The sequence below is a fragment of the Pagrus pagrus genome (assembly GCF_965226575.1).
Source record: "Pagrus pagrus genome assembly, chromosome: 7".
Lineage (NCBI taxonomy): Eukaryota > Metazoa > Chordata > Actinopteri > Spariformes > Sparidae > Pagrus > Pagrus pagrus.
Window position 1 is genome coordinate 7,962,136 of NC_140191.1, and position 24,720 is coordinate 7,986,855.

Below are 24,720 nucleotides of genomic sequence, written 5' to 3' on the forward strand. Positions count from 1 at the left end.
GGTCCAAATGTACTTTCCCACCAGATGTTCCACCCACACCGACTCTGACTCCGTCCACACTGAAGGTGGAGGAGGGAACCTCAGTGAGTTTGAAGTGCTCTGCTCCAGCTCCCTGTCCGTCTGATCCTCCAGCTCTGACATGGACCTCCAGCCTGGGTCACATTCAGGAGTCACTGCAGGAGAATCAGGACAGAACTAAAGTCAAGACCTCTGTTCTGACCTTCACTGCTTCTCACCTTCATCACGGACTGGAAATCTCCTGTACTGCAGTCTACAACAAACAAGATGGCAGGACTCAGTCTGTTAGCACAAGTTTGACAGCTGATATTTCATGTGAGTTTGTTCTCTGGTGAAATTTATCATCATTTTACACATTATAATTGATCTCTTGTCACTTAGTTTACTTGGTTTGAATTAGGGCTGAAACAGTTAAGATGAAGATGTTAAATTAATAGTCCATTAATACCTTTATTGTCACCTCTAGTTGTCAGTTATTAGTGGCATAATAAAAGCACCAAAAAAATGTTGAGGAAATAATATTTATTTAGCTTGACAAAGAAATAGGTATATAAATATTTTAACACAAAATAAAGAACATAATCAAGAAAAAAAAGAAACAGGACAAAGACTTTTGTAACAAAGAATGAGGGAAACATTCTGTGTCTCAGCCTCAGTTGTTTCAGTCTTTGTACCCTGAAGCCACTACTCCACCACCTGGTCACTGCTTGTATCTGGTTACATGTCTGAACAAAGTTTGGTAAAATAATGTAAAGTATCTGTAACTCTAAACTCAAAGTACTTCTACCTCCAACTGCACTCAGCTGAAATACTGTTACTGTAAACGTGTTGTGTTGTCACACTAAACTGCAGTTCACTGTTTAACACTTCATGTTCCTTTAAATAGAAACTCTCAGCTCTACTGTGTGTTTCACTCTGCTGGAAGCTATTAGCTCTGTTAGCTGCTGGCTCCCTAACACAGCAGGACTCTACTGCTCACTGGCTGCCAACAGCTAACAGCTAGCTAGCTCTCTTCCTGCTAATTTCAGTTTGGATGTGCAGTTCCCTCTTGGTTCAATATGTTTTTAATAGTTTTATTAGGTCCTGCCAGCAAACCCTGTGTGACTGATTACACTACGATGGCAACAATCAATGGTCGATCAAACCCGAGCATCCTTTATAATCCATCAACAGAAACAGACATAATACAGAAAAAAGAATTGTCAACAATTTTAATAAGTGATTAATCGAAAGTATTTTTTACAAAGTATAATTTAAAAAAAACTGACATAACTGCATAATGATGTTTGAAGGAAACATATCTGAACACTGATAGTGTCATTATTCTATAACATTACATTGTGCAACAACATTTACTTCATAATGATGAATTCAAGTCGAAAACAAATCAACAAAACAAAAATGTGAGGACAAAGCAGGAGCTTTACAGGGAAGCAGTATTCACTTGTTCTTATTCAAAGATTTGTGTCTTGTGTTTCAGGTCCCTTGTGTGGACAGTTTAACACCTTCATGCCGCAGACTATAGAGGTTCTGAGTGGATCCTGTGTGACCATCCCCTGCTTCTTTGATGTAGAGGACAGATATAAATCAAACGTGGATGAAACATGTAAAGCACTGTGGAAAAATGATGAAGACACTGTTGTGTTTGACAGCAGTAATCCACAAACTACAGGACATTTGACAGGAAACCTAAAAAACAGAGACTGCACCACAACCCTGAACAACATGAGACCTGAGAACAGCAATAAGTACTTTTTCAGACTTGAATGCAACAATGCCCTGAAATATGATTTTAAACAAAGAGAGTTGGACGTTTCATTCAAAGGTAGGTTTTAAAGTCCATCTTCTTATACTTCAGTCAATAGCTCCCTTGTAGAACTACTTTGACCTTGTTTTGCTTTTATTGTATTTTGTAAATAGTATAAAGATGAAGAGTAATGATTACTGTTTATTTACTGACTGGTCCAAATGTACTTTCCCACCAGATGATCCACCCACACCGACTCTGACTCCGTCCACACTGAAGGTGGAGGAGGGAACCTCAGTGAGTTTGAAGTGCTCTGCTCCAGCTCCCTGTCCGTCTCATCCTCCAGCTCTGACATGGTCCTCCAGCCTGGGTCACATTCAGGAGTCACTGCAGGAGAATCAGGACAGAACTAAAGTCAAGACCTCTGTTCTGACCTTCACTGCTTCTCGCCTTCATCACAGACTGGAAATCTCCTGTACTGCAGTCTACAACAAACAAGATGGCAGCTCTCAGTCTGTTAGCACAAGTTTGACAGCTGATATTTCATGTGAGTTAATTTGTCCTCTGCTGAAATTCATCATAATTATAAACTGATCTCTTGTCTCTTAGTTTTCATAACTTTGTCTGAATCAGGGATGAAAAAATTATTCCAATAATGCTGAAGTTGATCAACAGTGAAATAATTAGCAACGATTTTGATAAGTCATTAATCACTGTTTTTTTTTCAGACAAATTGTAAAAAAAATCACTGTTCCCTGTTTTCAAAATATGAGGATTTGCTGCTTTTCTCTCTTGTATAACATTGCAAACTGAATGTCTGGGTTTTGGACTGTTGGTCAGACAATGGGTTTTTTGAAAGCACTCTGGTCCTGGCAGTCCTCCGTCACTTACATTAGAGGACAATATTCCCCAGAAAATGTAGCGGAGAAGATTTACCTCAAAATGATTTACTGACCACATCTAGTAGATGTAAGCTTAGTATTTAAACTATTGTACCCAATATTTTTAATGCCAACATTATATATAAGCAAATCAATTTGTATAGGATTCGTTACAGTCTAAGAGGTGGGTGGAAGTTTAGAAACAGCAAGAAAGCTTGTTGGCAGGATAAACTAAGGATATTTGTGAAAGACATAACTGTGTTCTGTCCCTTTCATTGATCCTTTCTTTTGTTGAGTAATCAAAGTGGAGTGGGTAGGATCCACATCGCAAATGACAAAATGAGACGATTTTTACCTGGGAAGCATTTTTACAACATGGGGTCATCAATCTGACTTCAGAAAAAGAAAATGGGACATAATCTTTATTTATTTATTTGTAAATATGTGATTACATTACACCTATAAATATATATATTTATATATATAATATATAATACACATATATATATATATATATAATACAAATAATGTGTCATTTTTCAGATCCACCAAAAATCACCACAGTGTCAGTCAGTCCCTCTGGTCCGGTACCAGAAAGCACCAGTGTTACTCTGACATGCAGCAGTTCTGCCAACCCGGCAGTAAGCAGCTACACCTGGTACAGAGCTGACGGAGGTCAGGAGGTTGTCATGGGGACCGGAAATGTTTTAAACATTGCAGCTTCTGAAGTCAGCGGTCCTTTTTTCTGCAAGGCTGAGAACGATCGTGGAGCTGGAAAATCCAACACCACCCAAATAGATGTACAGTGTATGTATCAAATTTCAAATTTATACGTTCTATATACCCTGATGGGTCTCACTGTATACAGTGCACTGATTTACAAATAATGGCACTATTATATAATGGTGGCTTTCCTAATTAACCCATTAATAACCAGTGACCAAAAGCAAATATCAGTTACCATCTTGTACTTATACAGGTATTTGCAAGTTGTGGTCACCAGTTACACAGCGGTGTCATGGTGACATTACAACTTCAAAAGAAAAACTGTGACATAATCTGCCTTAATTTTCATTACAATATAAAGTTAAACCAATAAATAGGGATGGGGTGATACATGATTTCATTGTAAATCTTGATGACACTTGATCACACGCATGAGTGAAAACTTTATGGATTCCAAACTAAAGATGTGTGTCCTAATTGAGATTAGTGCTGGGTGGTGTGACCAAAAATGTATATCACGGTATTTTTCAAAATTCGGTTTCACGGTATATGACGTATTTTTTATTTTTCATGCATAATCTGGTGCTCACAGCATTTTCTACTGATTGAGAGAGGAATTACTGCAGTAGATTGACTTAGGATGGCCTATTTTACTGTCATGATAAGTGAATATTGTAGAATAATTCCACACTAGTAGTAATACAGGTTTGCATGGCCCCAGAAAATGATGCTGTTTACAAAGAAGAGCCACTCATGATTCTAATGAAGTGAGGAATCAGAATGCAAAGACAATTGCAGTCAAAATACAGAACTTTTACTGTGCAAATTTCACAAACATCTTTTATAAAACCAATACAAAAAGTAGTGCAACTTGCAGTAATTATACTTTTGCTTCAAGTTCAAGCCCAGGTACATTACACAGTATTCAAGTAAATCTAAAAAGGAAATATAAAACATGACTTTTTTTTTTTAAACTTTATTTGCAAAAGGGGTTTACAATTCAAGTTATTACAATAACAAGTGTGACTTAGTGAAGAGGCCGTGACGTGACGGTACACGTCATGATGATGACGTGTGTTTTTTTCAAAGTGTTTCCCCCGGAGAATGACAAAGTTACGTTTTTCTCTTAATTACATAATCGCCATCAGTAGACGGGACACTGTCTGACTCTTTCATTCGCGGGGAAATTGGGGGAAAGTTCACTGAAGTCTCGGTCGGGAGGGCTGACCATCTCTGTGATTTTTTTCAGCGCGACAAACAGTTGGTGAGTTAAAGTTTTTTGCCGGGGACAGACGCTGTTTTTCGGGCAGAAGTAGTCGGTCGGACAGACATTTCTCCACGAATAACTGTGGTATTTTTTTCCTCATATAAGTTGCCAGTTTCTACGTTATTGTTGTATGGTCATGTAACGTTGCTTTGTGGGACATTACTACTACCGGACGTGGCACAGTTTTTTTTTACCAGCTCCTCCTTCTCCGCTGTCTCACAAATGTCGCTGTGAAGATCGTAAGCTTGACCCATGCTTGAAACTGCTCAACACTCATGCTGTCATCAAGTTGACTTTTGAGACACAGGGAGGGTTGAGTGCTTGTCATAGCCCTGTGTTATCTCATCTCTCCTCATTCTCTTGTCTGCTATGTCCCTATTGGGGTCGCGGGGTGTTGCCGCTTTTTTTTCGGGGGGTTGCGGGGCTACTGGGGCCAAATCCAGTTCTCACAGGGCGAAGGCCAGGGTACACCTCTGGATGAGACGCCAGCTCATCCAGGGCCCTCTGATGGCAGAGGCTGCCTTGCAAGGTGCCAACTGCGCATCAGGAGCAATTTAGGGGTTCAGCATCTTGCTCAAGGATGCTTCGGCATGTGTCTCAGTTCCGCCCAGGGGAGCCGGGGTTTGAACAAGCGACCTTCTGGTGGCTGGTCACCTGCTCTACCCACTGAGCTACAGCCGCCCCTGCTCTGTGTTAGTGGGACCATATTTCTGCATGCGTAGCAGAAATGCTGACTCACTATAGAGACATTTCCACACATCTAAAACATGTAGTTATGCAACATCATTATTAGGAAACAGGCATTTGAACATGCCAGACACAGTATGTTATTATTAATAAACCTTACATAAATACTGATAGCAGCACAATTTGTCCAGGACCTGATTTTGTACTGACCAATCAGTATCTACCAATTTAGAACAGGTCCTTGATATGCATCCCTGGCAAAAAATGTATTCAATATACAGGGAACACAGATATGAGAACTTACAAATGACAATGTAACACATATAATTCATATTTTTGTTTCATTACTTATTCTTCAGATTCACCCAAACACACCACACTGTCAGTCAGTCCCTCTGGTCCAGTAACAGAAGACACTGATGTGACTCTGACATGCAGCAGTACTGCCAAACCAGCAGTAAAGGACTACACCTGGTACAGAACTGACAGAGGCCAGGAGACTGTCATGGGGACTGGACATGTTTTAAACATTAAAGCTTCAAGAGACAGTGGTCCTTTTTTCTGTGAGGCAGAAAATGCTATTGGAGCTGGACGATCCAACATCAGTCAAATAGATGTTCAATGTAAGTATCACAAGTGGTCTATGGTGTTTGATGTGAACTGCCACCTGGATCTTTCTCCCTTTGTCCACCGACTCCTGGTCAAACACTTTAACTAATTCCCTGTTGATGCTTTGATCAGTTTCTAACTGATAAACTTCATTAATGACATTGCCACATCTTTACACAAGTCAATATATAACAAAATTTGAGAAATGCGTAGATAAATAAATACATGCAGTGGGGTCTAAAAGTCCACATTGCAAACATAAACCTGTAAATAATCAGAAGGTTTGAGGATTCAGAAAGTAAGTGAAACAGTCAGAAGTAAATGTGTTGTTCTAAACACAGAGGGGTGTGTTCAGCATCAAATCATGGCAAGACTCAACATTTTTAAAGGGGCTGAAACACAATCAGAAGATCTATACATCAAGCTTAGTTCCCTTACTCAAATTGTTAAGCTGATAATATCGTTTGTAATGGAAAAAAACAGTACTGCATGAAAAAAAATGCAAATTAAAAGTATCTCGACTAATGATCTGAAACTTTTGAACACCACTGTAGTTGACCCACTGGTAAAACTAACATAACCCTTGGCTAAAATGGCTGCAAACGATTGATTTATTTACAAATGTATATATTTACACAGATCATTGAATGAGCACAATAAAGCTCCCAAATTGTTTCAATTAATTTTCTTCACTCAACGTTTCAACAATTACCTTGTTATATCAGCACATCTGGTCAAACTTGATTAAACATGACTTTAGCTGACTCATGTCTGTCTTCTCTGCATTCATCACAGTTGCTCCACAGATCCTGTCCTCATATGACTGCAGTCAAACTGCAGACCAGCTCAACTGTTCCTGTGAGACTGTGGGGAATCCTTCTCCTGCTCTACAGTGGTATTTTGATGGGTCACCTGTCAATCACTCTGACAGGTTTGCAATCAGCAGCGAGCGTCTAAACATCACAGCTCTGAGGAGCATCATCATTGTGAGTCAACCACAACAGAGGGATCTTTCCACTTTGCTCTGCAACAGCTCCAACTCCCTGGGATCAACTACTCAGATATTTTCTGTCTCCAGCCTCGAGCCTCACGGTTTGTCTCTGAATACAAGTTCTGTTGATTAATTGGAAACTACCATCATTTCTTGAATTTCCATTATACTCATTTCTTTACTCAGCTAATGACTACACATATACTGTTTTAAGTGTATTGATTGTGTATGTTTTTGGTTATCTGAAAGTTTCTTTAAATTCTGCTTTTATTTTCTCGTCATTCATTTATTTATTTAGCTAATGACTAAGTGCACACTGTAGTATTTCCTTAGTTTTAGTTTGAAATACTGAATAGGAAATGTCCCAAAAAATTATTTCTACTGCCAAATTAAGGATTCATTCGGACAGAATCCGGCATTGCGGTAATCAGCCACATGTGCCAATCCATGGCCGGTTTGTGTGACGTAATAGACTAAACTTCCAACTTTTTCCCTGCAGTTTCCCCCATTTTTGTTTTTTTCAATATGGCACCCCCTGCGGTCCGCACCACCACAGCCTAAACACACTACCCTTATTCAAATGAATGGTAGGACCTATGATTTTACACAACAAAGATTCTGTCTAAATGGGTCGCAATATCCATAAACATGGACAGTAATAACTGTAACTAGTCTCCAACCAGGGCGATTTTCCAATAAAATATTATCCATTTAATTTAGTTTTTTCAATGATATACTGGTGCATGTTGTGTAAAAACTTAATATTTTCAGTAAGGTGTTAAGGGCCACGGGGTTTGACAGATGCATTAGCTACCAGTACTAGTGTAACTCGTCTTTATTGACTGCCACCCATTTCCCTTTTTTTTAGCATGAATTCAAGCAGGTATGTGATTGGAGAACATAAAGAGCTAGTAGCTATTAGAGGGGCAGACACTGACATGAAATACAGGCACTATAAATGGGCTGGGAACAAAAAGACAAAGAGAGAGAGAATTTGAGCACACTACTAGAAAAGAAAGGTTTTTTTTCTTCATGTGGCATTTCAAATGTGTGTGTGTGTGTGTGTGTCTGAGAGAGAGAGAGAGAGAGAGAGAGAGAGAGAGTGTGTTCACAATCTGTATGTACTTTCGGGGAAAACAAAAACTGGGAAAAGGCTGATTTGTAGGTCAATGGTTAAGGTGAGGGATATGTTAAGGCTGGGGTAAGGGTTAGGCAAGAAGCAGTTAGGGTCTCTAGGAAATGCATGCAAGTCTATGTAATGTCCTCAAAAGCGTCAACATGTGATATGTGTGTGTGTTTCTATTACTGTAAATATCTGTTGACTGGTTGAGGTGTTAAAACACCCCACTTACTGCAAACATCTTTTATGTGCATGTTTAGCACGTCACTTTTAAAATGACTAAGACAAAATTTCATTAGAAATACCAGTGACTGATATGTGAATTAATTCCACTACATAATACAACAATACAACTGGTACTGTATATATAAGTAAGCAGTAACAACTCATCAAGCTGAATTCTTTATATAGTACTATGTTCAACTTTTACCAGAAGAATTGTCTGAGTTACTTCTTTATCCTTATTCTTCCACTGTCCCCTGTATGTTTCAGACCGTGTGATGTTGCCAGTGTTCATCACCATAGTTGTAGTAGTAGTACTACTAATATGTGGTCTGCTGTTATACATCAGGTAGGGTAACACCTTGAGACAAAAAAATGTACTTGGACACCTTATACTGACACCATGCCAGGGATGAAAATACACATATGGTGACTTTAAATACATTCATATCTTTAAGAGACAGGCATTGCACTGTCAGGAGATTATATCTTTATCTTATCCATACTTTTACCAGCCTGGTTGCTTAAAGGAATAGTTCACTCTAAATCAAAATTCAGTCATTATCGACTCACCCACATGCTGCTGATAAGTCCGGTGTAGTTTCTTATTCCTCAAAGTGCAGCTGGAGACCCGCGGTGCTTCCCTCCGGCAGGAACAAACCATATAACGAGCTTTAATGGCGACCCAGGGGAAATGTCTGTAAAACTACACAAAAACTTTGTAATATTCCTCCATACTGCTCGTCCGCTGCAATCCAAGTGTCCTGAAGTGGCGACATCCAGAGTTTACTCGAAACGACGTCATTAAGTACATTTTTACGGCCTAAACAGTCACTAGGACTTATCACCAGCATGTGGGTGAGTCGATAATGACTGAATTTTGTTTTAGAATGAACTATTCCTTTAAAAATACTCAGACAGGTTTTTTTTCTAATTTTTTAAAGGATAAATTCAGAGCAGGATTAGAGCTGATTTATACTGTAAAGATAACTAAATATTGTTTCTAGAGCAGCAACAGTAAAGTTTACATGAATATACACTTAATAATAACTCACAGGAAACATTAAATAACAAACAATATTATATAAATAAAAAATAATTTTACAGCATGAAGTCAATAATGCACAGAATATAAAAGCTAATATTCATGTCAGTCAACATGTTTCATCAACCCACATCCATCATTTTTTGTATAATTTCAACATTATGATTAGGTGGATTTCCTTGTTTACTTTCTCTATGATCAATAGTTTCATCCTGTTGAATAACAAATCTGTGGTAGGAAAAACACAGATGAATCAAACATACTCTTGTAGGTTAAATCCTCTTCTGTATTTTTCAGGGCTCAGAGGACTCACCGGATTGTTCGTAAGAGCACAGTTGCTGTGAGCCAAGCTCTCACAAATGGAGAAGCAAATGAGGTACGAGTTTTCTCCTTTAGGTAATCAGACCAGATTAGCAGATTACCTGCAACACTAACTTTCTCTTTAATTGTAGGTACCCAATGCAGAAGAAGAGAGCATTTATATGAACGTCAAAGAGGAGATACAGGCAGATGTCGCCGACCCTGCAGCTGTCTCCGAGCCAAACAGCGCCGACTTGCCCAGCGCTGGGCCAAACAATGCAGAGGGAGCCGCTGAAAGCTCAGAGAAGAAGAAGGAGGAGGGCAGTGATGTGATTTACTCGTCTGTGAATTGGAAAACCAAGAGCAAGAAGAAGAAGGAAGAAGACGTTGTGGACATGGGTCAGCCTGGTAGCTCCTATCTTGAGGAAGAGAGGTGCGTAGTGGGAGCAATGAGCAGACATTTTGTCAGTGATGCACTTGAGATGGGAAACCTGTACGATGAATTGGAGCCTAAAGAGGTTAATAAGGCCGCGGAATGTGAATATGCCCAAGTTAAATTTAAAAGGAAGGGCGTTATGCGCAAATAGATCACAAGTCACTATATTGCTGCGACCAATTATTTTTCCAGAATGTCAAGCTCTCTTGTTTTTTTTGTTTGATGATGCTTTGAAACGTAAATTTAGATTAAACATGTAGAGATAAGTCCTGCTAGGTGACGTTAGAATGTTAGGGTTGTCATGGGGACAATAAAGTAGACCTACGTTTCCTGGACCTAACAGCTGGTGTGTCTCTGATATGCTCCTGCCTCTTTACACCTTCACTTAGCGATAACGCTACAACATGGTGTCAGAATTCTGATATGTTCATATATTTAAAACGGACGGAGCAACCTAACGCAGCCAAGTCAGCTTACCGTTTTTAGGTGATATGCCATGTTTGTAGTCGAGCTGTGACATACAAACTGTTGTTTGCAAACTTTGCATTCGACTTTTTTTCCATTTTCTATTTTTATAAAATGCTGCCACACTGCTGATGTCTTTGACAAGGTAGAATAGGAATGACTGTAAATAAAACGCTTAAAAATAAATAAATATTTAACAAACCACCGGACCTAGGCCTTCTAGTACGTTCTTCAATCTGTTGTCTGTAGTGGGTTGGGCTAATCCAAAATAGTGAAAACAAGGGGGGTGTTCTGAAGACACACTGTTACCTGTGAAACAAGGGCGCTCTGAAAACACCCCCATTAGCACTTGGTACTTTCCTCCTGATGAAGTCAAATATGCCATATGCAGGACACACAGCATTGGGATGGAGAGGACCCGCTGCGTATTTACGCCATAGCAGCATGTAATTAACACGCCAAAAATCGACCAATCAGAATTTTGGTCGAGCCAGAACGTATCGACCAATAAATCGACCAGTCGGAGACTACAGCCCTAGCTGGCGGTTTGTTATTTTTTTGTGAAAAAAAGTGTCTTTTTAGTCTTAGTGTTGCCAACCTCTCCGCGGAAGGAAACGATTTGTAGCTTACAGCAACGTTACCAAGGCAACGGGTCAGCAACAGTCATCATGAAGCAGTTTCAGGTTGCTCCATGAGTCATGTTCCTTTGTTTTTTTAAGTTTATTGTTTTTTTTTTATTTTGAAAGTTTTTTGGGTCACTAAATATTTTTGTGCATAATGTATTATATTTTCACATTATAATAGTGTTTAGCATGTGTTCATTAAGAGATACCTTTCTGCTTTACATTAATTGTGCCATGTTTTGTTTATGTTAAGAGACAATAATATATTGTTTTGTTTTGTTTTTCAAATGTAACAGTCTACATTCTTCTTTATATCTAGAATTGCATGTATTTATCCTTCCAAGCCAATACCTGAATGTTCCCATCAATCTCCAGTTGTATATTTTATGTGGATTTTACATCTTTTAATGCATCTTACTCTTGTCACAGTGGTTTAAACATGTAGTGTATTGGGATGAATGCAACTGTTTTTGTACATCACAGTGGGAAACTACTGAAAAAGGCATTGGGCCTGTCCTAAATTGAACAATGTTTCTTAGTTATGAAACTGTGCTTGTTTGTACTATACAAGGACTTGTTTTGTGTATGTACATAGTATATAAGCTAAAGCAGACGACCCTATTATCATGAAGTGTGTTAGACAATGGAAAGAGAAACAAACTCACATAGTCTGTTTATGTCTCAGGTATAAGGAAGTGGTAACCACATCCTAAAACCTCATTAATACTAATTTGGGAGTTCTTCCTACCAATTGCCTCCACAGTAGAGTACAACACACTGTTGAGTGTTTAGTGTACCAGATTTTAGAAACAGGCAAGAGAGTCTCTCCTTTAGTCTCTCTCATCGTTAAGGCTGACTGCTTCAAATGACCGCAGCAAGTTTCCTGTTTGAGACTGAATAGAACAGAGGGGGTGCAGAGGGGATTAGGTGATTGTTAAGTGGTGGACCTGAGCGCAGTAGCAAATCAGTGGACCATCACAGACACATTCATGCAGCAGCTCGTCAGGCACGGTAAGCCCTCTTGTCCATATCTCTCAAAGAAAAATTTGAATCGAAACTATTATTCAAATTCCCACAACTACTTTTACAGTACATACTTTCTGATGAAATGTTACAGATTAGTGGTGGTGCCAGGCATTAACTAAAAATCAAGTGAGCCTTTTATGTACTTTAATAAACCTGGAAGTGTTTGAGGCCTTTAAGTGTGTCAGATATATGTCATCTGGTACAGAATTTATACAAGACAAAATCATCATAATCTAACTGTAGTTACATTGTTACGGCTGTTTCAGAAATTAAGATTTCAAAGGGGACTCACTGAACGGTGTACAGCGACTACTTTCTTCATGGGGACTGCTCATCTGCTTAAACTGCTAAGCTTGTTTACGGGTAATATTGACCTTCATCTGTTTGTATCTCTGGTTCTGTTGCTGAGTATCATTTTAAACAAAAAAAAGATAACAGAGTAAGCGTCATCTTAAAAGGATAATACCAAACTTTCGGGGGAAAAAAAAGTTTTATTACTCAAATACAAATAAAAGAATATAACAACTTCTGACGCTCTTCGCTGTTGTCGAAACCTTGCAGTACATTGTATAACTATGGTAACGTACATTGTGTGATAATATAGTAATCAATAAAGAGTTTTTGAAAGTATTTGCAGCTTTTTCTGATTTTATAGGAAGTGTTTCCATAATTTTATTCACCGCATAAAAGAAAAGGGGGATGTATGGTTGTTATGTTGTAATATATACTTGAAGAAAGCTTTAGCATTCACTTTAGTATGTTACAGCAATTTTCTTTGTCTTTGTTATTTTTTTCATGTCACTTTGGTATAGCAAATGGCTCTAAATGCTGCAGCAAGTTCAGCTTTTTGTGGTTAATCTGCTCTCACAGTCATATATTTCTGTGCTTAGAGTTTCTAGTTGTGTGTCATGTATTTTATTTCCTCATTCATCTCCAAAAATATCATTACGAAAGAGAACCACCACAACTAACATTTGTTTTCTTCTATACTACCTCTCTCACGCTTTTCTCCTCCTCCTCCGCCTCTTACCAAACAAAGGCATCTCAGTGCTCCAGCAGGTGACAGGCTGGGACATCACTGTACCCAAAACAATTACCGCAGTGGAGGGGAGCTGTGTTGTGGTGCCATGTCAGACACAACCTCATTCTCGGGTAAACTGGTACCAGTACCATGCTACAAAGTATCCTGTAGTGTATGACAGACATCACCCTCGTAAGGTGGAACACCAGTTCAAAGGACGCACCTCAGTACCGGGTAAAGCTGCAGAGGGTAACTGCACCCTGAAGATTAATGATGTGAGGAGAGCAGACAACAACATTCAAGTTTATGCTTGGATCAACCCGGACTCTAAATCAAATCAGAAATTCCATCAACAAACTGTAGCTATCTCTGTTGTTGGTAAGTAATTGTAAACACACATTTAATTTAGGAAAGCCAAGCCAGTGTGAAAAAGTGTTGATTTGCAGGTTCACATTCATTCTAAGGCCTGTTGGGAGGTCAATAAAATATTAAAGTAAAACAATAAGTGATAAAATAAAGCTTGATAAAAATATAGGGTATATAGAAAAAGAGACAAACATAATTAGGCAACTAATTCTGCAGAACCCTTATCAATGTATTACAGCATCCAGGAAACACCAATGCACCACAGCCACACGTAGCTGCTGTCACTGTTTCTCTTTATTTGAAGTTTTACTTCCACATTATGAAATTGTTGACCTCAAACACTGCAAGCACTGCACATTTGAGTTATTGATCTTAAACACTGCACATTTGAGTTATTGATCTTAAACACTGCACATTTGCTCTGCACCATAGCAAAACTGTGATAAATGTAATGCAAAGAAGAAACCTTACTACGCTTTGATCAAATTTACAACGATCATTTCTGTAATGTGTTATATCTCGTTAACACTGTTGATCTTGAAATTTAAAAAATGCTATTTTCTAATTTCACCATGTTTATACTTCCAGAGAGAAAAGTTCCCATTATCTCTATCCAGAAACAAATAATGGATGGGGACATTTTCCAGGCCAACTGCAGCATAAGCCACTCCTGCCCTTCCTCACCTCCATCCCTTCATTGGAGTAAAAGTCAATTTCTGAAGAACTCCACCATAATGGCTTTCAGTGAGAAAATTCAAGGGCAATGGTTGTACACAGAGACCCTGCAGGGACTAACAACATATAAAATGCATAACAGCAAAATGATGTGTTCTGCACAGTTCAGTAGCTTCACCACAGAAAGTCAACAAATAACACTCGACATGTTATGTAAGTGAAACAGTTTGCCTGCTTGAATACACTACAGAGGTGCATTTACTTGCCAAGCATGGTACCAATAAACTGTCTTTCTATTCTTATTGTATGTTACGATTTCCTACATCCACAGATAAACCTGTGACTGTGACCCTGACGATGGAAAAGGGAGCGGTAACGGAGGGTAGCAGCGTCACCATGGAGTGTGCTGCGAAATGCAACCCACAACCACACACATACTCGTGGCTCAAAAGAGAGATGGGTCAGATCACCAAAATAAATTCAACTCTGAGAACAAAGCCCTTCATCAACATCACACGAGACACTTTTATCTTGTGCATCGCTCACAACGACATAGGAGAGGGGCAGTCTGACTGGTTGGATCTGGATGTTCAATGTAAATACATTTCACATTATATTTCCTCTGCTCTACCAGAAGTTACTGATATAATATCAATTCATCCAGGAAAACAGTGCTTAACATTCACACAAAGGAGATGCTGTGCTGGCTACTGAACAGAACCACTAAAAAAAATTTAAAGCAGCAGTCTGCTTTTGGATCAGTCATTACAAACTTACTAACTACTACAACTAGCCATCTTTTATGACTGCTGAAATCAAGCTCGGTGGCCAACACAAGTTTACAAGTTTTGTTCAGCAGGATAATCTTCACAGTGATTTTTGAAGCGTAAATCAAATCACTAAAAGTAAAAAGCTAATGTTAGGCTATGAACAGACTACACTGCAGCTGCATGACTTAAGTGCCAGCACCACTAAACGTCTTACTACACAATTACTATACACGTTTTCTATAAATTGGTCAAGCTAAAAGTTGAACTAAGAATTAAGAATAGTTTCTAATTAAAGTCCACCTGTAGAGACGAACAAGTGAGTAGATGAGTCTCTGTGTTCGAAATGATGACGTTTAATGTCTGCAACCATTTCTGTAGTCTCATTTAGCCACTTTAGTTTTTTATAAAGTGCTTTATAATTTAATTGTGGGACATTAGTGACATATTTTTTGTGGTAAAACAAAACGTTTTAACATCTTAAGTCTATCCAAACCACCTTATTTCAGGAATTTAACCAAAAACCTGAGACAAGGGAAGCAGAAGTGCAACAAATGACTGATTTCTGGGTTTTAGGTCTCATTCATAGGGCATTTTACTGAAACCAACAGGACGGCTGTTAGATTGACATGTGGTGAGATTGTTTAGCATGCGCAACAATATTTAGGTACAGGAATAACATTTGGCATTAGCTTACCAGAGCAAACATAACTGAATACACAACCACATAAAGCACAAACGGTCCCCAGATAGCAGGAGACCAATGCCTGTGATACCCGACCACAGAAAAACTGACAACAGACATCTGGTAAAATAATACCAGTGGTTAAAAAATAGACTTTACTTACCATTTTAATGACTTTGGGTGCGGAGTGTCGGTGTTAAACTGTCCCAGGAAACCGTTGAGATCCTCCTGTCGTCAGGCTGCACCTGTGTGGGTCTGCGCCGAGGCTGAGGGTTGCTATGGCGACAGCTGGCCGGGAACTACCAAGCTAGCTTAGCTAAGTGATAGCAAAGAAAATAGTATCTAGTCTTTGCTCTTGTGCTTAAATCCCTTCACCTTCGTGAAAACGGACAACATGACTGTAGAAGAGAAGCAGAATTATTATTAAGATTAATAATTATCTTGTGGGAATGGCTAACCGAGGTAACTTCCGTTTGTTAGCCGCTAAGGCGTTAGCTTCGAATAACCAAAATACCCCTCTGAACTCGGTTGGTAATCCTCGCTTGTTCGGTCACCTCAGGCCTAGCTGTTTCTTAAAGTGCTATACACCTGGCCTCCTTACTGCTGGTAGACTTTGGGTAACCATCTGATCAAAACAAAAACAAAATCTACCTTAATTGTTTTTGTATCTAGAAAATGCATATTTTATTTGCCTATATTTTAAATACCATTTAAATCAAATCAGTTTTATTTACAAAGCCCAAAATCACAATCACGTTGCCTCAGTGGGCTTTACAAACTGTACAGTCAATGACAGCCACAGAGGAGTGATCCCTCTCCCAGGACACACATACATGCAATAGATGTGCACATACAAACAGAACAATACAATCACAATTTACAAAATTGCATCGACAGAATATCTGTAAGGTGTGTGGATCCAGGAGGACAACTGAGCAGGCCAAGGCATCGCCAAGTGGTGCCTGAGCCACATGACCTCCTCTCCACTGTAGTGACCTATCACCTATTTAGTTAATTCTGAGTGTTTTTTGTTTCTTTTCATATAAATGGCAAGGTCATTTTCCCACTAATGTCTAGATAAGAACTGTGCTTCTGATAATTGAGTCATGCAGCGTTCTCATGATTAGCATGATGATGAAACAGCCATTTGTCACTGCTAAAAAAATAAATCATAATCATTATGAAAAAAATATGTTATTATGTTTATAAATGTGCTGAAAGCGGAGCAAAAACTGTAGAATTGCTTTACTTTTTATGTATTATCCAAATTAGTAACACAATGTGACATATGCTCAAAACCAAGAAGGTATACAAAAGTAAAGACACAGATCAGGTCTAGCATCCAAAAATGTTAAAAATTAATTTGAGAATGACATTCGCCAAGGCTACAAGAAATTTACTTAAATAGACAAACAGAAAGGCAGCTCTAAACGCAAATCCTCCTGTCCAGGGTAAACAAACTGTTTGTGGTTGCATGGTAACATTGCAGCTCTTATTCCATTACAGACACGTGTTTGGACTGAACTGATCTTGCAAGATACAACTGGTAGCAGGTTTTCTGCGGTTTCTGCATTTATACTGATTACATTGTAGGAAGGTAATTTTCTCTCAAGATAGTGTTAAGAGGGTGGAACTTTAATGATTACTGAGAAGAAATGAGTGATTTCCTGAAGCAGCAGGTGACAAAGGAAAACAAAGGAAGATAGAGAAGTGCATTGTGTGCAATAAGTCTGGCTACATGATAAGTATTTAATACAGTTAGACAAAATGTATTATTTTATTGTCATACTGTCTACAAAGTGAAGGAAACATGGGGAGACTGTTAAAGTCAGGGATATTATGGTGTATGCTTTATGTCAATAGGCCAACAAGATGCCTTAACATATTCAGTGGAAACCTTGGAACAGCCATCATTGCTCCTACCATGAAAAACCTACAAGAAACATCTGATTTTAGAAGCAAATGTTTAAGCATGAGTGTATCTTCGACTTTTTGAAAAAGCTACATCCAAGATTTCAGAGAAGTTTGATTACTTTTATTTTCATCATTCTAGATGTCCCAGTAATCCTGCCTGAATCCTCCTGCCGCCTGACAGGAGAAGTTCTTAAGTGTGTCTGCCAGGTCGACGCGTACCCTAACGCTCTGATACACTGGACCATCGATGGAAATGACACCCTGCCGTCCTCCTTTAGCGTTTTCTCCACAAATCAGACACATGTAGTGTCTGGTGTGATCAGTGGCCCAGCTCAAAACCATTCCGATGTTTTTTGCACAGCCACCAACACCCTGGGGAGCAACACCAAACAGCTGTCTGTAGAGGACTTGTCAGAAACATGTAAGTTACTACTCTACACCCCGAAGCAGATCAACAGCTCTTTTGTGTATCATATTTAATAATTAAGCTATTTTCCTTTTGCAGCCTCTTTGTCCACGTGGTTGACAGTTTTAATCATCCTGGGAATTGCTGTGCTGTTTGGATGTATCTTCATTTTCAGAAAATATTATAGAGACAGGTTGGTAGACTTCGCTCCTTGTCATACATAATAATTGTGCAGCCATGATTAAGTTTTTTATTCTTACCCACAGACGACCACCGGGCTCTGTGTGCAACACTACTATCCTTCTAAGGTATTGTGGAATATTCTGCAATTTTGTGCTTATAGTTGATGATTTGCATGAAATTGGCTGAATTCAAAACATATATTTGTATCTTTTTTTAAGGCCAGAAAGGTTATCTGACAGTGTTCAACCACCATCACCAGTATACAACAATTCTCAAAGGTAAAGAAAACAATTTCCTCTCATTCAGCTTAAGTATTTGGCTTGATGTGATATTGAGTATGCAGTCAAGTCAAAGTAAAGTTTTTGTCAACAGGTTGTGCAGAAGATGAAATGAGATTTTATATGCCTAAATTATGAGACGGTACCCCCCACCCCCCACCCCCCTCTCCCTATTAGATCCCAAGATGAAGACACACAATCAAGCCCACCCAGACCAGAGAGTAACCCTGAGGTGGAAAGTGGAGTTTCAGATGTTTACGACAACGATTTTGTCATAGAAATGCGACCAAACAGAGCTCAGCAGCTCCAGAACAAGGAAACAGCCCACCTAGGAGAAGGCCAAAAACAGCCACTGGCAAAGGTGCAGTACATGTCACTGAGGAAAAAATATGCAGTGGTTCACAATGGACCGTCATTTATTTTACGCATAAATTACATGTAAAATACTACACATGTATCAGATTGGGAGCTGGCACAGACTTTGACACATAAAGATTATTTATAGCTTTTGTAACTTTTAAGGATTGTTCTGTCCCTGACAAGTCTCACGTACCACATTTCTTTTTTCCTGTTGCTCAAGCATTGAGAAATATTAAAACTACTCTTTTGACCTTCTACAGGCTGTGGATTGCAACACGGTTGTCTATCTAAACTACTGATCAGAGGGAACCTGCTGCTGTTTTCACACCCTCAGACTCCTCACAGTTGTTTCCACTGAAGTGCATTCTTCAAAGAAATGAATTGGTGCATTTAAACACAACATGTGTATGTCTTGTTGCTGTGTTAACTGATGCTAATGTAAATACAGCTGACAGGAAGGAAACAAATATTTAAGCTGTTCCCAGGCAACAGACAATAGATCTACTGTAGGCGTAGAGGCTGATTTATAGTGTATATGTAGCTATTCTCTGTCCTGTTGCTGAAACATTCTCAGATCACTTTCTAGAAATGATGATGCAAATGATGATCTAAGTGCAATGTGTGTGTGTGTGTGTGTGTGTGTGTGTGTGTGTGTGTGTGTGTGTGTGTGTGTGTAAAAATGATTTATCTGAAATGATGACTTATGCTCTGAACTTGTGGTGTAGGCGTAAGTTTGAATAAACGCAGGCTTGATGAAATCCAAACCTAATTATCGTGTCCAGTCTTTATTCCAGCAGAGATCAAGTGGGAGGAGGTCCTTTATTAATATACTCAATATTTAAGTCAACATGAGCATCGGTTTTGCATTTTGGTTAATATTAACCAACTGGTGTGTGCTCACTGGTCAGTTCAGGATGCACAGAGAAGTGTGACACACAGGTTTGAATATGACTCACTGTTTCCGGCATGTTGCGTTTTATATCAGCTCATCTTTGAACTCACTAGTTATAAATTGGTTGTGTTTGGTGAAAGGTGCAGCAAGGACAACAACACAGAGCTCCAGTTGTTTTTTTAGAGCCTTAACATTTCCCACCAGCTTCTAGGTAAGTATATTTGTCTACCTTATCAAATGTATTGATATTATGAGCAAACATTTCGGATCCTTCTTGCTATTGAAATTCCACATCTGCTGTTTGGGATCTAAGGCTGGGAGGTGACTATGGCACTGTTGTTTTTGAATTACTCTGTGATCAGAGTCATGAAAAGCCATGTTCCTTTCTAACTTTATCCACTCCAACATGAAATCAAAGGAGGCTGCGAACACAACTGAGGTATAAACAATACCAGTAGGACTGTTGAGGGGAAACCTAAGGATAATGATTTGACTTCTTTAAAATCATTATTGTCTCTGAAAAATACATTGAAAAAATGTTGACGTGAATAAACCTATGAATGCGACAGAATTGATAACATCCTTGTTTTCTGTTATATTATCTTCAGTATTAGCTGTCAGTTAATACCTTGGGATTCATGGCAGGTGTCGAATGTGTTTTTGGTGGTGGGACTATCATGGGCTCCTTTCATTTCTCTGGTTTGTACCTCCTGGTTTCCTCTCTCCTCCGACCTCCTGCCTGTGAATTGGAAATTGATGTCAGCACACCATTTTGAAAAATGTCTCAGTTCCTAAAATGCATCTTGAGGAGAGAGGAGGCTTGTCGGAGGAGCAATGAGGGAGGATGCACAGGTGAATCCTTTGCGAAAGTCTGTTCAGCACCTGTTATATAAGAGAGAGGCGTGACACAAAGCTGGAGTATACAGACCATGGTGTGGGAGTGTTGGTGGAATACAATTGTGTTGCTTACATGGATAAGTTGTATTTACTATTTAAGACACAGGCGTGAGTCCAAGGGGGGGACGGGGGGGGGGACACATCCCTATGAAAAATATTATTCTTTTCAACAATTATTATTATTATTATTATTAATATTATTCTTTTTAACAATTGAAGTAGCACGTATTTAAGTTTCAAGACCCCGACCTTTTGCCTCTCAGTGGTTTGAGGGTATGAGGACTTCACATTGGAAAATCGACATGTTTTTTGCCTTTATGTATCATTATAAAGTTTCTGGCCCAGTTGCTCTGTACGGTGCTGAGCACAATTGTCCCACTTCCCCTGTCCCCTACTGGCCACATTGCTCCAGTAGCAACAGGGCCTGAGCATGGTTACCTCATGTATATACGTCATCATGTTGTGGCGCGGTCGCAGCACAATGGACAACAACACAGAGAACATGACTAACTTTACTGATTTTTTTGTGGCTTATTTTGTGTCGGTGAGGTCATAGACAGCCCTCTTACATTCCTGGATTACTTGATTGTGCAAGGGGCGTAATATGCATGATTACACTTCATGCCCACGTTGCGCACCCGTGCTTGTGTTCGTGCATGAGCAACCGTACCGTGCTGTAGCACACCTCTTCTCGTAGCTCACACTAGTCAAAGAAACTGGACATTGAGGGTCAAATGTGCTTGGGCACAGTACAGATGGTCTAGTGTGAGTGAGCCCTTTATGAGCCAATGCAATGGCTGTTACATTATTACATCATATGCATTTAGATCGGTTCCCTTTAACCTTACCTTCACCATGTATCTTTGATTGTTACCAGAGATGAAATCTCCCAGGAACATAAAGGGTGACTTGCAGTCAGACTGGCAGCCTGATACCATTTCTGTCTGCTATCATGTCTCCATGACATAAATTAATACATCAAAACGGTGCCAGGCTGCCAGCCTAACTAGATCGCCAGTCAGGCTGGCAGCCTGGCAACATTTTTGTTCATTTCTTTAGACCATCGTGGAGACGTGATAGCAGACAGAAATGGTGCCAGGCTACCAGCTTGACTGTCTCCTTGATACACTAGATAAATAGATAAACCCAAGTTTGTCTTGTGTTGTCAGTAGTTGCGACTCTGTGGAAAATGGAAGCTATCTACATCTCATTGCGACAGCGGCAAAATAATACCACTGGGAAATGCCCAGGGAGAAAGTCGTCTGTCTTCACTTAAAAATGATGAGGTTGTTTAAACATGTCTTATATTTCCTTATACTCTCTGTTTATTTGGTATTAGAAACATTTATTTGGACCACATCATAGAAACTTATATATATATCATTATTGTCATTGGCATAGTCTGTAATCGCTAACCATCTTTGCCTGTTTCTTCATGAGTGTTTCTTGTGTGTGTTTACTTCCTTCGGTTTAGGATCATGATGGAAACCGAGGTGTGGAGTCAGGCTCTTCTCTCAGTTTACATCATTTCCTTCCTGATAGGCCTGCCAGCCAACCTCCTGGCTCTCTATGCCTTCAGCGTTAAGATCCATTCCAAGCCACTTCCAACAGACATCCTTCTGCTCAACCTGACCGTCTCTGACCTCCTCTTTTTGATCACCCTACCTCTCAAGATGCACGAGGCAGCTTCAGGCATGAAATGGAACTTGCCTGACTACTTGTGCTCCATCACTTCCTTTGCCTTCTTCAGCACAATCTACACCAGCTCCTTGATGCTGATGGCAGTCAGTGTGGTTCGCTATGTTGGGGTAGCTTACCCTGTCGCCTATCATCAGCTGCAGAAACCTGTGTACGCGTTAGTTACCAGTGCTGTTATTTGGTTAATCTCAGCAGCACACTGCAGCATAACTTTCATCACCGTGCACCATCCAGACCTGGCCCACAAAAATTCCACTGTGTGCTACGAGAACTTCACAGAAAAGCAGTTGAAGATCCTCCTCCCAGTCCGTTTGGAGTTTTTCTTTGTGCTCTGCCTTATACCTCTTCTGATTTGTGTTTACTGCTACCTGCGCTGCATCTTGATCCTGTACAGCCGCCCCAGGATATCCCCGATGCAGAAGCAGAAGGCCATTGGAATGGCCTCGGGGACTCTAGCTGTGTTTCTCATTTGTGTGATGCCGTACAACCTCTCACATTTGGTGGGTTTCTTCCAGGGTGAGAGCCCAAAATGGAGGTACTACACCCTGCTGCTAAGCACCTTCAACACCTGCATCGATCCCATCATCTTCTACTTTTCCTCCTCCTCTTTCCGCTGCAACAGTGAGAAGTCCATTTTCAGGAAGCGTGCTCCAGGAGTACAACAGCAAGCCCCTAGTTCTGGCTAATACCCAAAGTGCACATAAATATATTGGATCTATAACCAGCTTCAATGTCATTATTGTACTGTCTATTCTTGACATAACATCAGAATGTGCAATGCCCTGCCAATTGCTTTAACAGTGCAGTTTTGTGAAATAATGTGTAAATGTAAGTTTTAGCGACCACTGTATAACAGAAGATCTGGTGAAGGGTAATCTGTTCCTGCTAAAGAGAACCGAGCTGCTTTCCTTTCGAGACCATTGTGGATCATTTCATGATAAACCCACAGGACATGTTTGGGGCATATGCAAATTACAAATGTTTAGTTTATTTTCTATTTATTGAATGGGAATTTGTATATTTTTTGCACATGACACATAATTTCCTGTTTATTTAAACGTGGGCCAGCCACTCTTCTGCACTCATTCATTCTGTAGGTACACATTTAGAATATACCTGCAAGACAAAACACAGGTCAGCACACAGTACTGTATAAAGTGGATCTGTAATGTACAGACATTCAAGCAAAAGATAATGGCAAGAGGACTATTGTAAAGGAAATTGTTTTTTTAATGGCAAGACATATTTCTTGAAGTTATCTGTTGTATATAAACCTTACTGTTGTATATAAACTTTATATCTTATATGTATTATATATATAAATATATATATATATATATATATATATATACATATATATAGTTTGCATTTCCATTAATGCAAAGCTGATGAGAACTTACTAACTCAATATACAGTTGCAACTTTAGGAAAAAGTGTAAATAAAATTTCAGGAAAAAGAAAGTATGGCTGTATTGTATTGCTGATTTTGTGATTAGTTTTTTCGAGAATTGCTGCTGCTTATAGTATAATTTAGTTCTCATTTTCTCTAAAACTCCCAACTGTTACTTCCTTTTTACCCTGAAACTAAATTTAAGTACCAAAGAAGACTGTAAGTATTTCATAAAACAACATTACACCATACGTTGCGTAATTACATGGTTAATACCAGGAAATGAATATATAAACATGTTGTTTTTGCATCTCATCCAAGACTTGAATGATGCAAAAGTCAAAGTAAACTTTTTGTCAACAATATTGATGTGCAGGAGATGAAATAAGATGTCGTGTGTGAGCTGTAAGAAGATATTGAAAGCATCTAACTGTCTGTCTCCTAGGATTGTTCTGTCTCTCCACACTGAGCATCATTTTCAAGTCACACATATTACTTTTTTTTTTCTCCTGTTGCTTTATTGCTCAAGCAACTATGCTCTTGACCTTCCACAGCGTCTGGATTGCAATGTGACTGACTATCTCGACTGCTGATCAAAGGAAACCTGCTAGCTGACTCCTGAATTACACACACAGCAGTGCCTGTGACAGGTTTAAACACAGCATGAAGGGGCCCCTGTTTATTTTCTGTTGCTTTGTTAACTGATGCTAACGTAAATACGGCTGACAGAAAGGAAACAAATATTCAAGCTGTCTCCAGATAACAGAAAACAGATCTACTGTGGGCTAAAGGCTGCTATACACTGTCTGTGTAGCTATTCTCTGTTCTGTTGCTGCAACTGTCTCAAATCACTTTCTGGTAATGAGGATGCAAAGGATGATCTAAATTGAATGTCTGTGTGGAAAAATGATTCATCTGAAATAATGACATATGCTCTGAACTTGTGGCATATGTTGTTTTGAACAGGCTTGATAAAATCCATATATTGACATTGTGTAGTGTTTATTTAAGCACAGCGATCTAAT

General features: G+C 39.3%; 2 protein-coding genes and 1 long non-coding RNA gene across 3 annotated transcripts; all 3 read left to right on the top strand.

Annotated features, from left to right (window-relative positions):
- Positions 1–11,290: 11,290 nt before the first annotated feature.
- LOC311260090 (sialic acid-binding Ig-like lectin 13) lies at positions 11,291–18,344 on the top strand (the record flags this gene model as incomplete). The annotated part of the gene is made up of 7 exons (XM_084357602.1): positions 11,291–12,526; positions 13,203–13,562; positions 14,139–14,252; positions 14,557–14,820; positions 17,731–18,012; positions 18,097–18,190; positions 18,341–18,344. The coding sequence occupies exons 1-7, from the start codon at positions 12,484–12,486 to the stop codon at positions 18,342–18,344; spliced, it is 1,161 nt and encodes a 386-aa protein (XP_084213728.1). The 5' UTR covers positions 11,291–12,483.
- A 50-nt stretch (positions 18,345–18,394) lies between these two features.
- LOC311259599 lies at positions 18,395–19,476 on the top strand. Its single transcript, XR_014622921.1, has 3 exons — positions 18,395–18,458; positions 18,636–18,819; positions 19,079–19,476. It is a non-coding gene; the product is annotated as an uncharacterized lncRNA (long non-coding RNA).
- A 2,609-nt stretch (positions 19,477–22,085) lies between these two features.
- LOC311260091 (free fatty acid receptor 2-like) lies at positions 22,086–22,991 on the top strand (the record flags this gene model as incomplete). The annotated part of the gene is made up of 1 exon (XM_084357603.1): positions 22,086–22,991. The coding sequence occupies one exon, from the start codon at positions 22,086–22,088 to the stop codon at positions 22,989–22,991; it is 906 nt and encodes a 301-aa protein (XP_084213729.1).
- Positions 22,992–24,720: the final 1,729 nt, after the last annotated feature.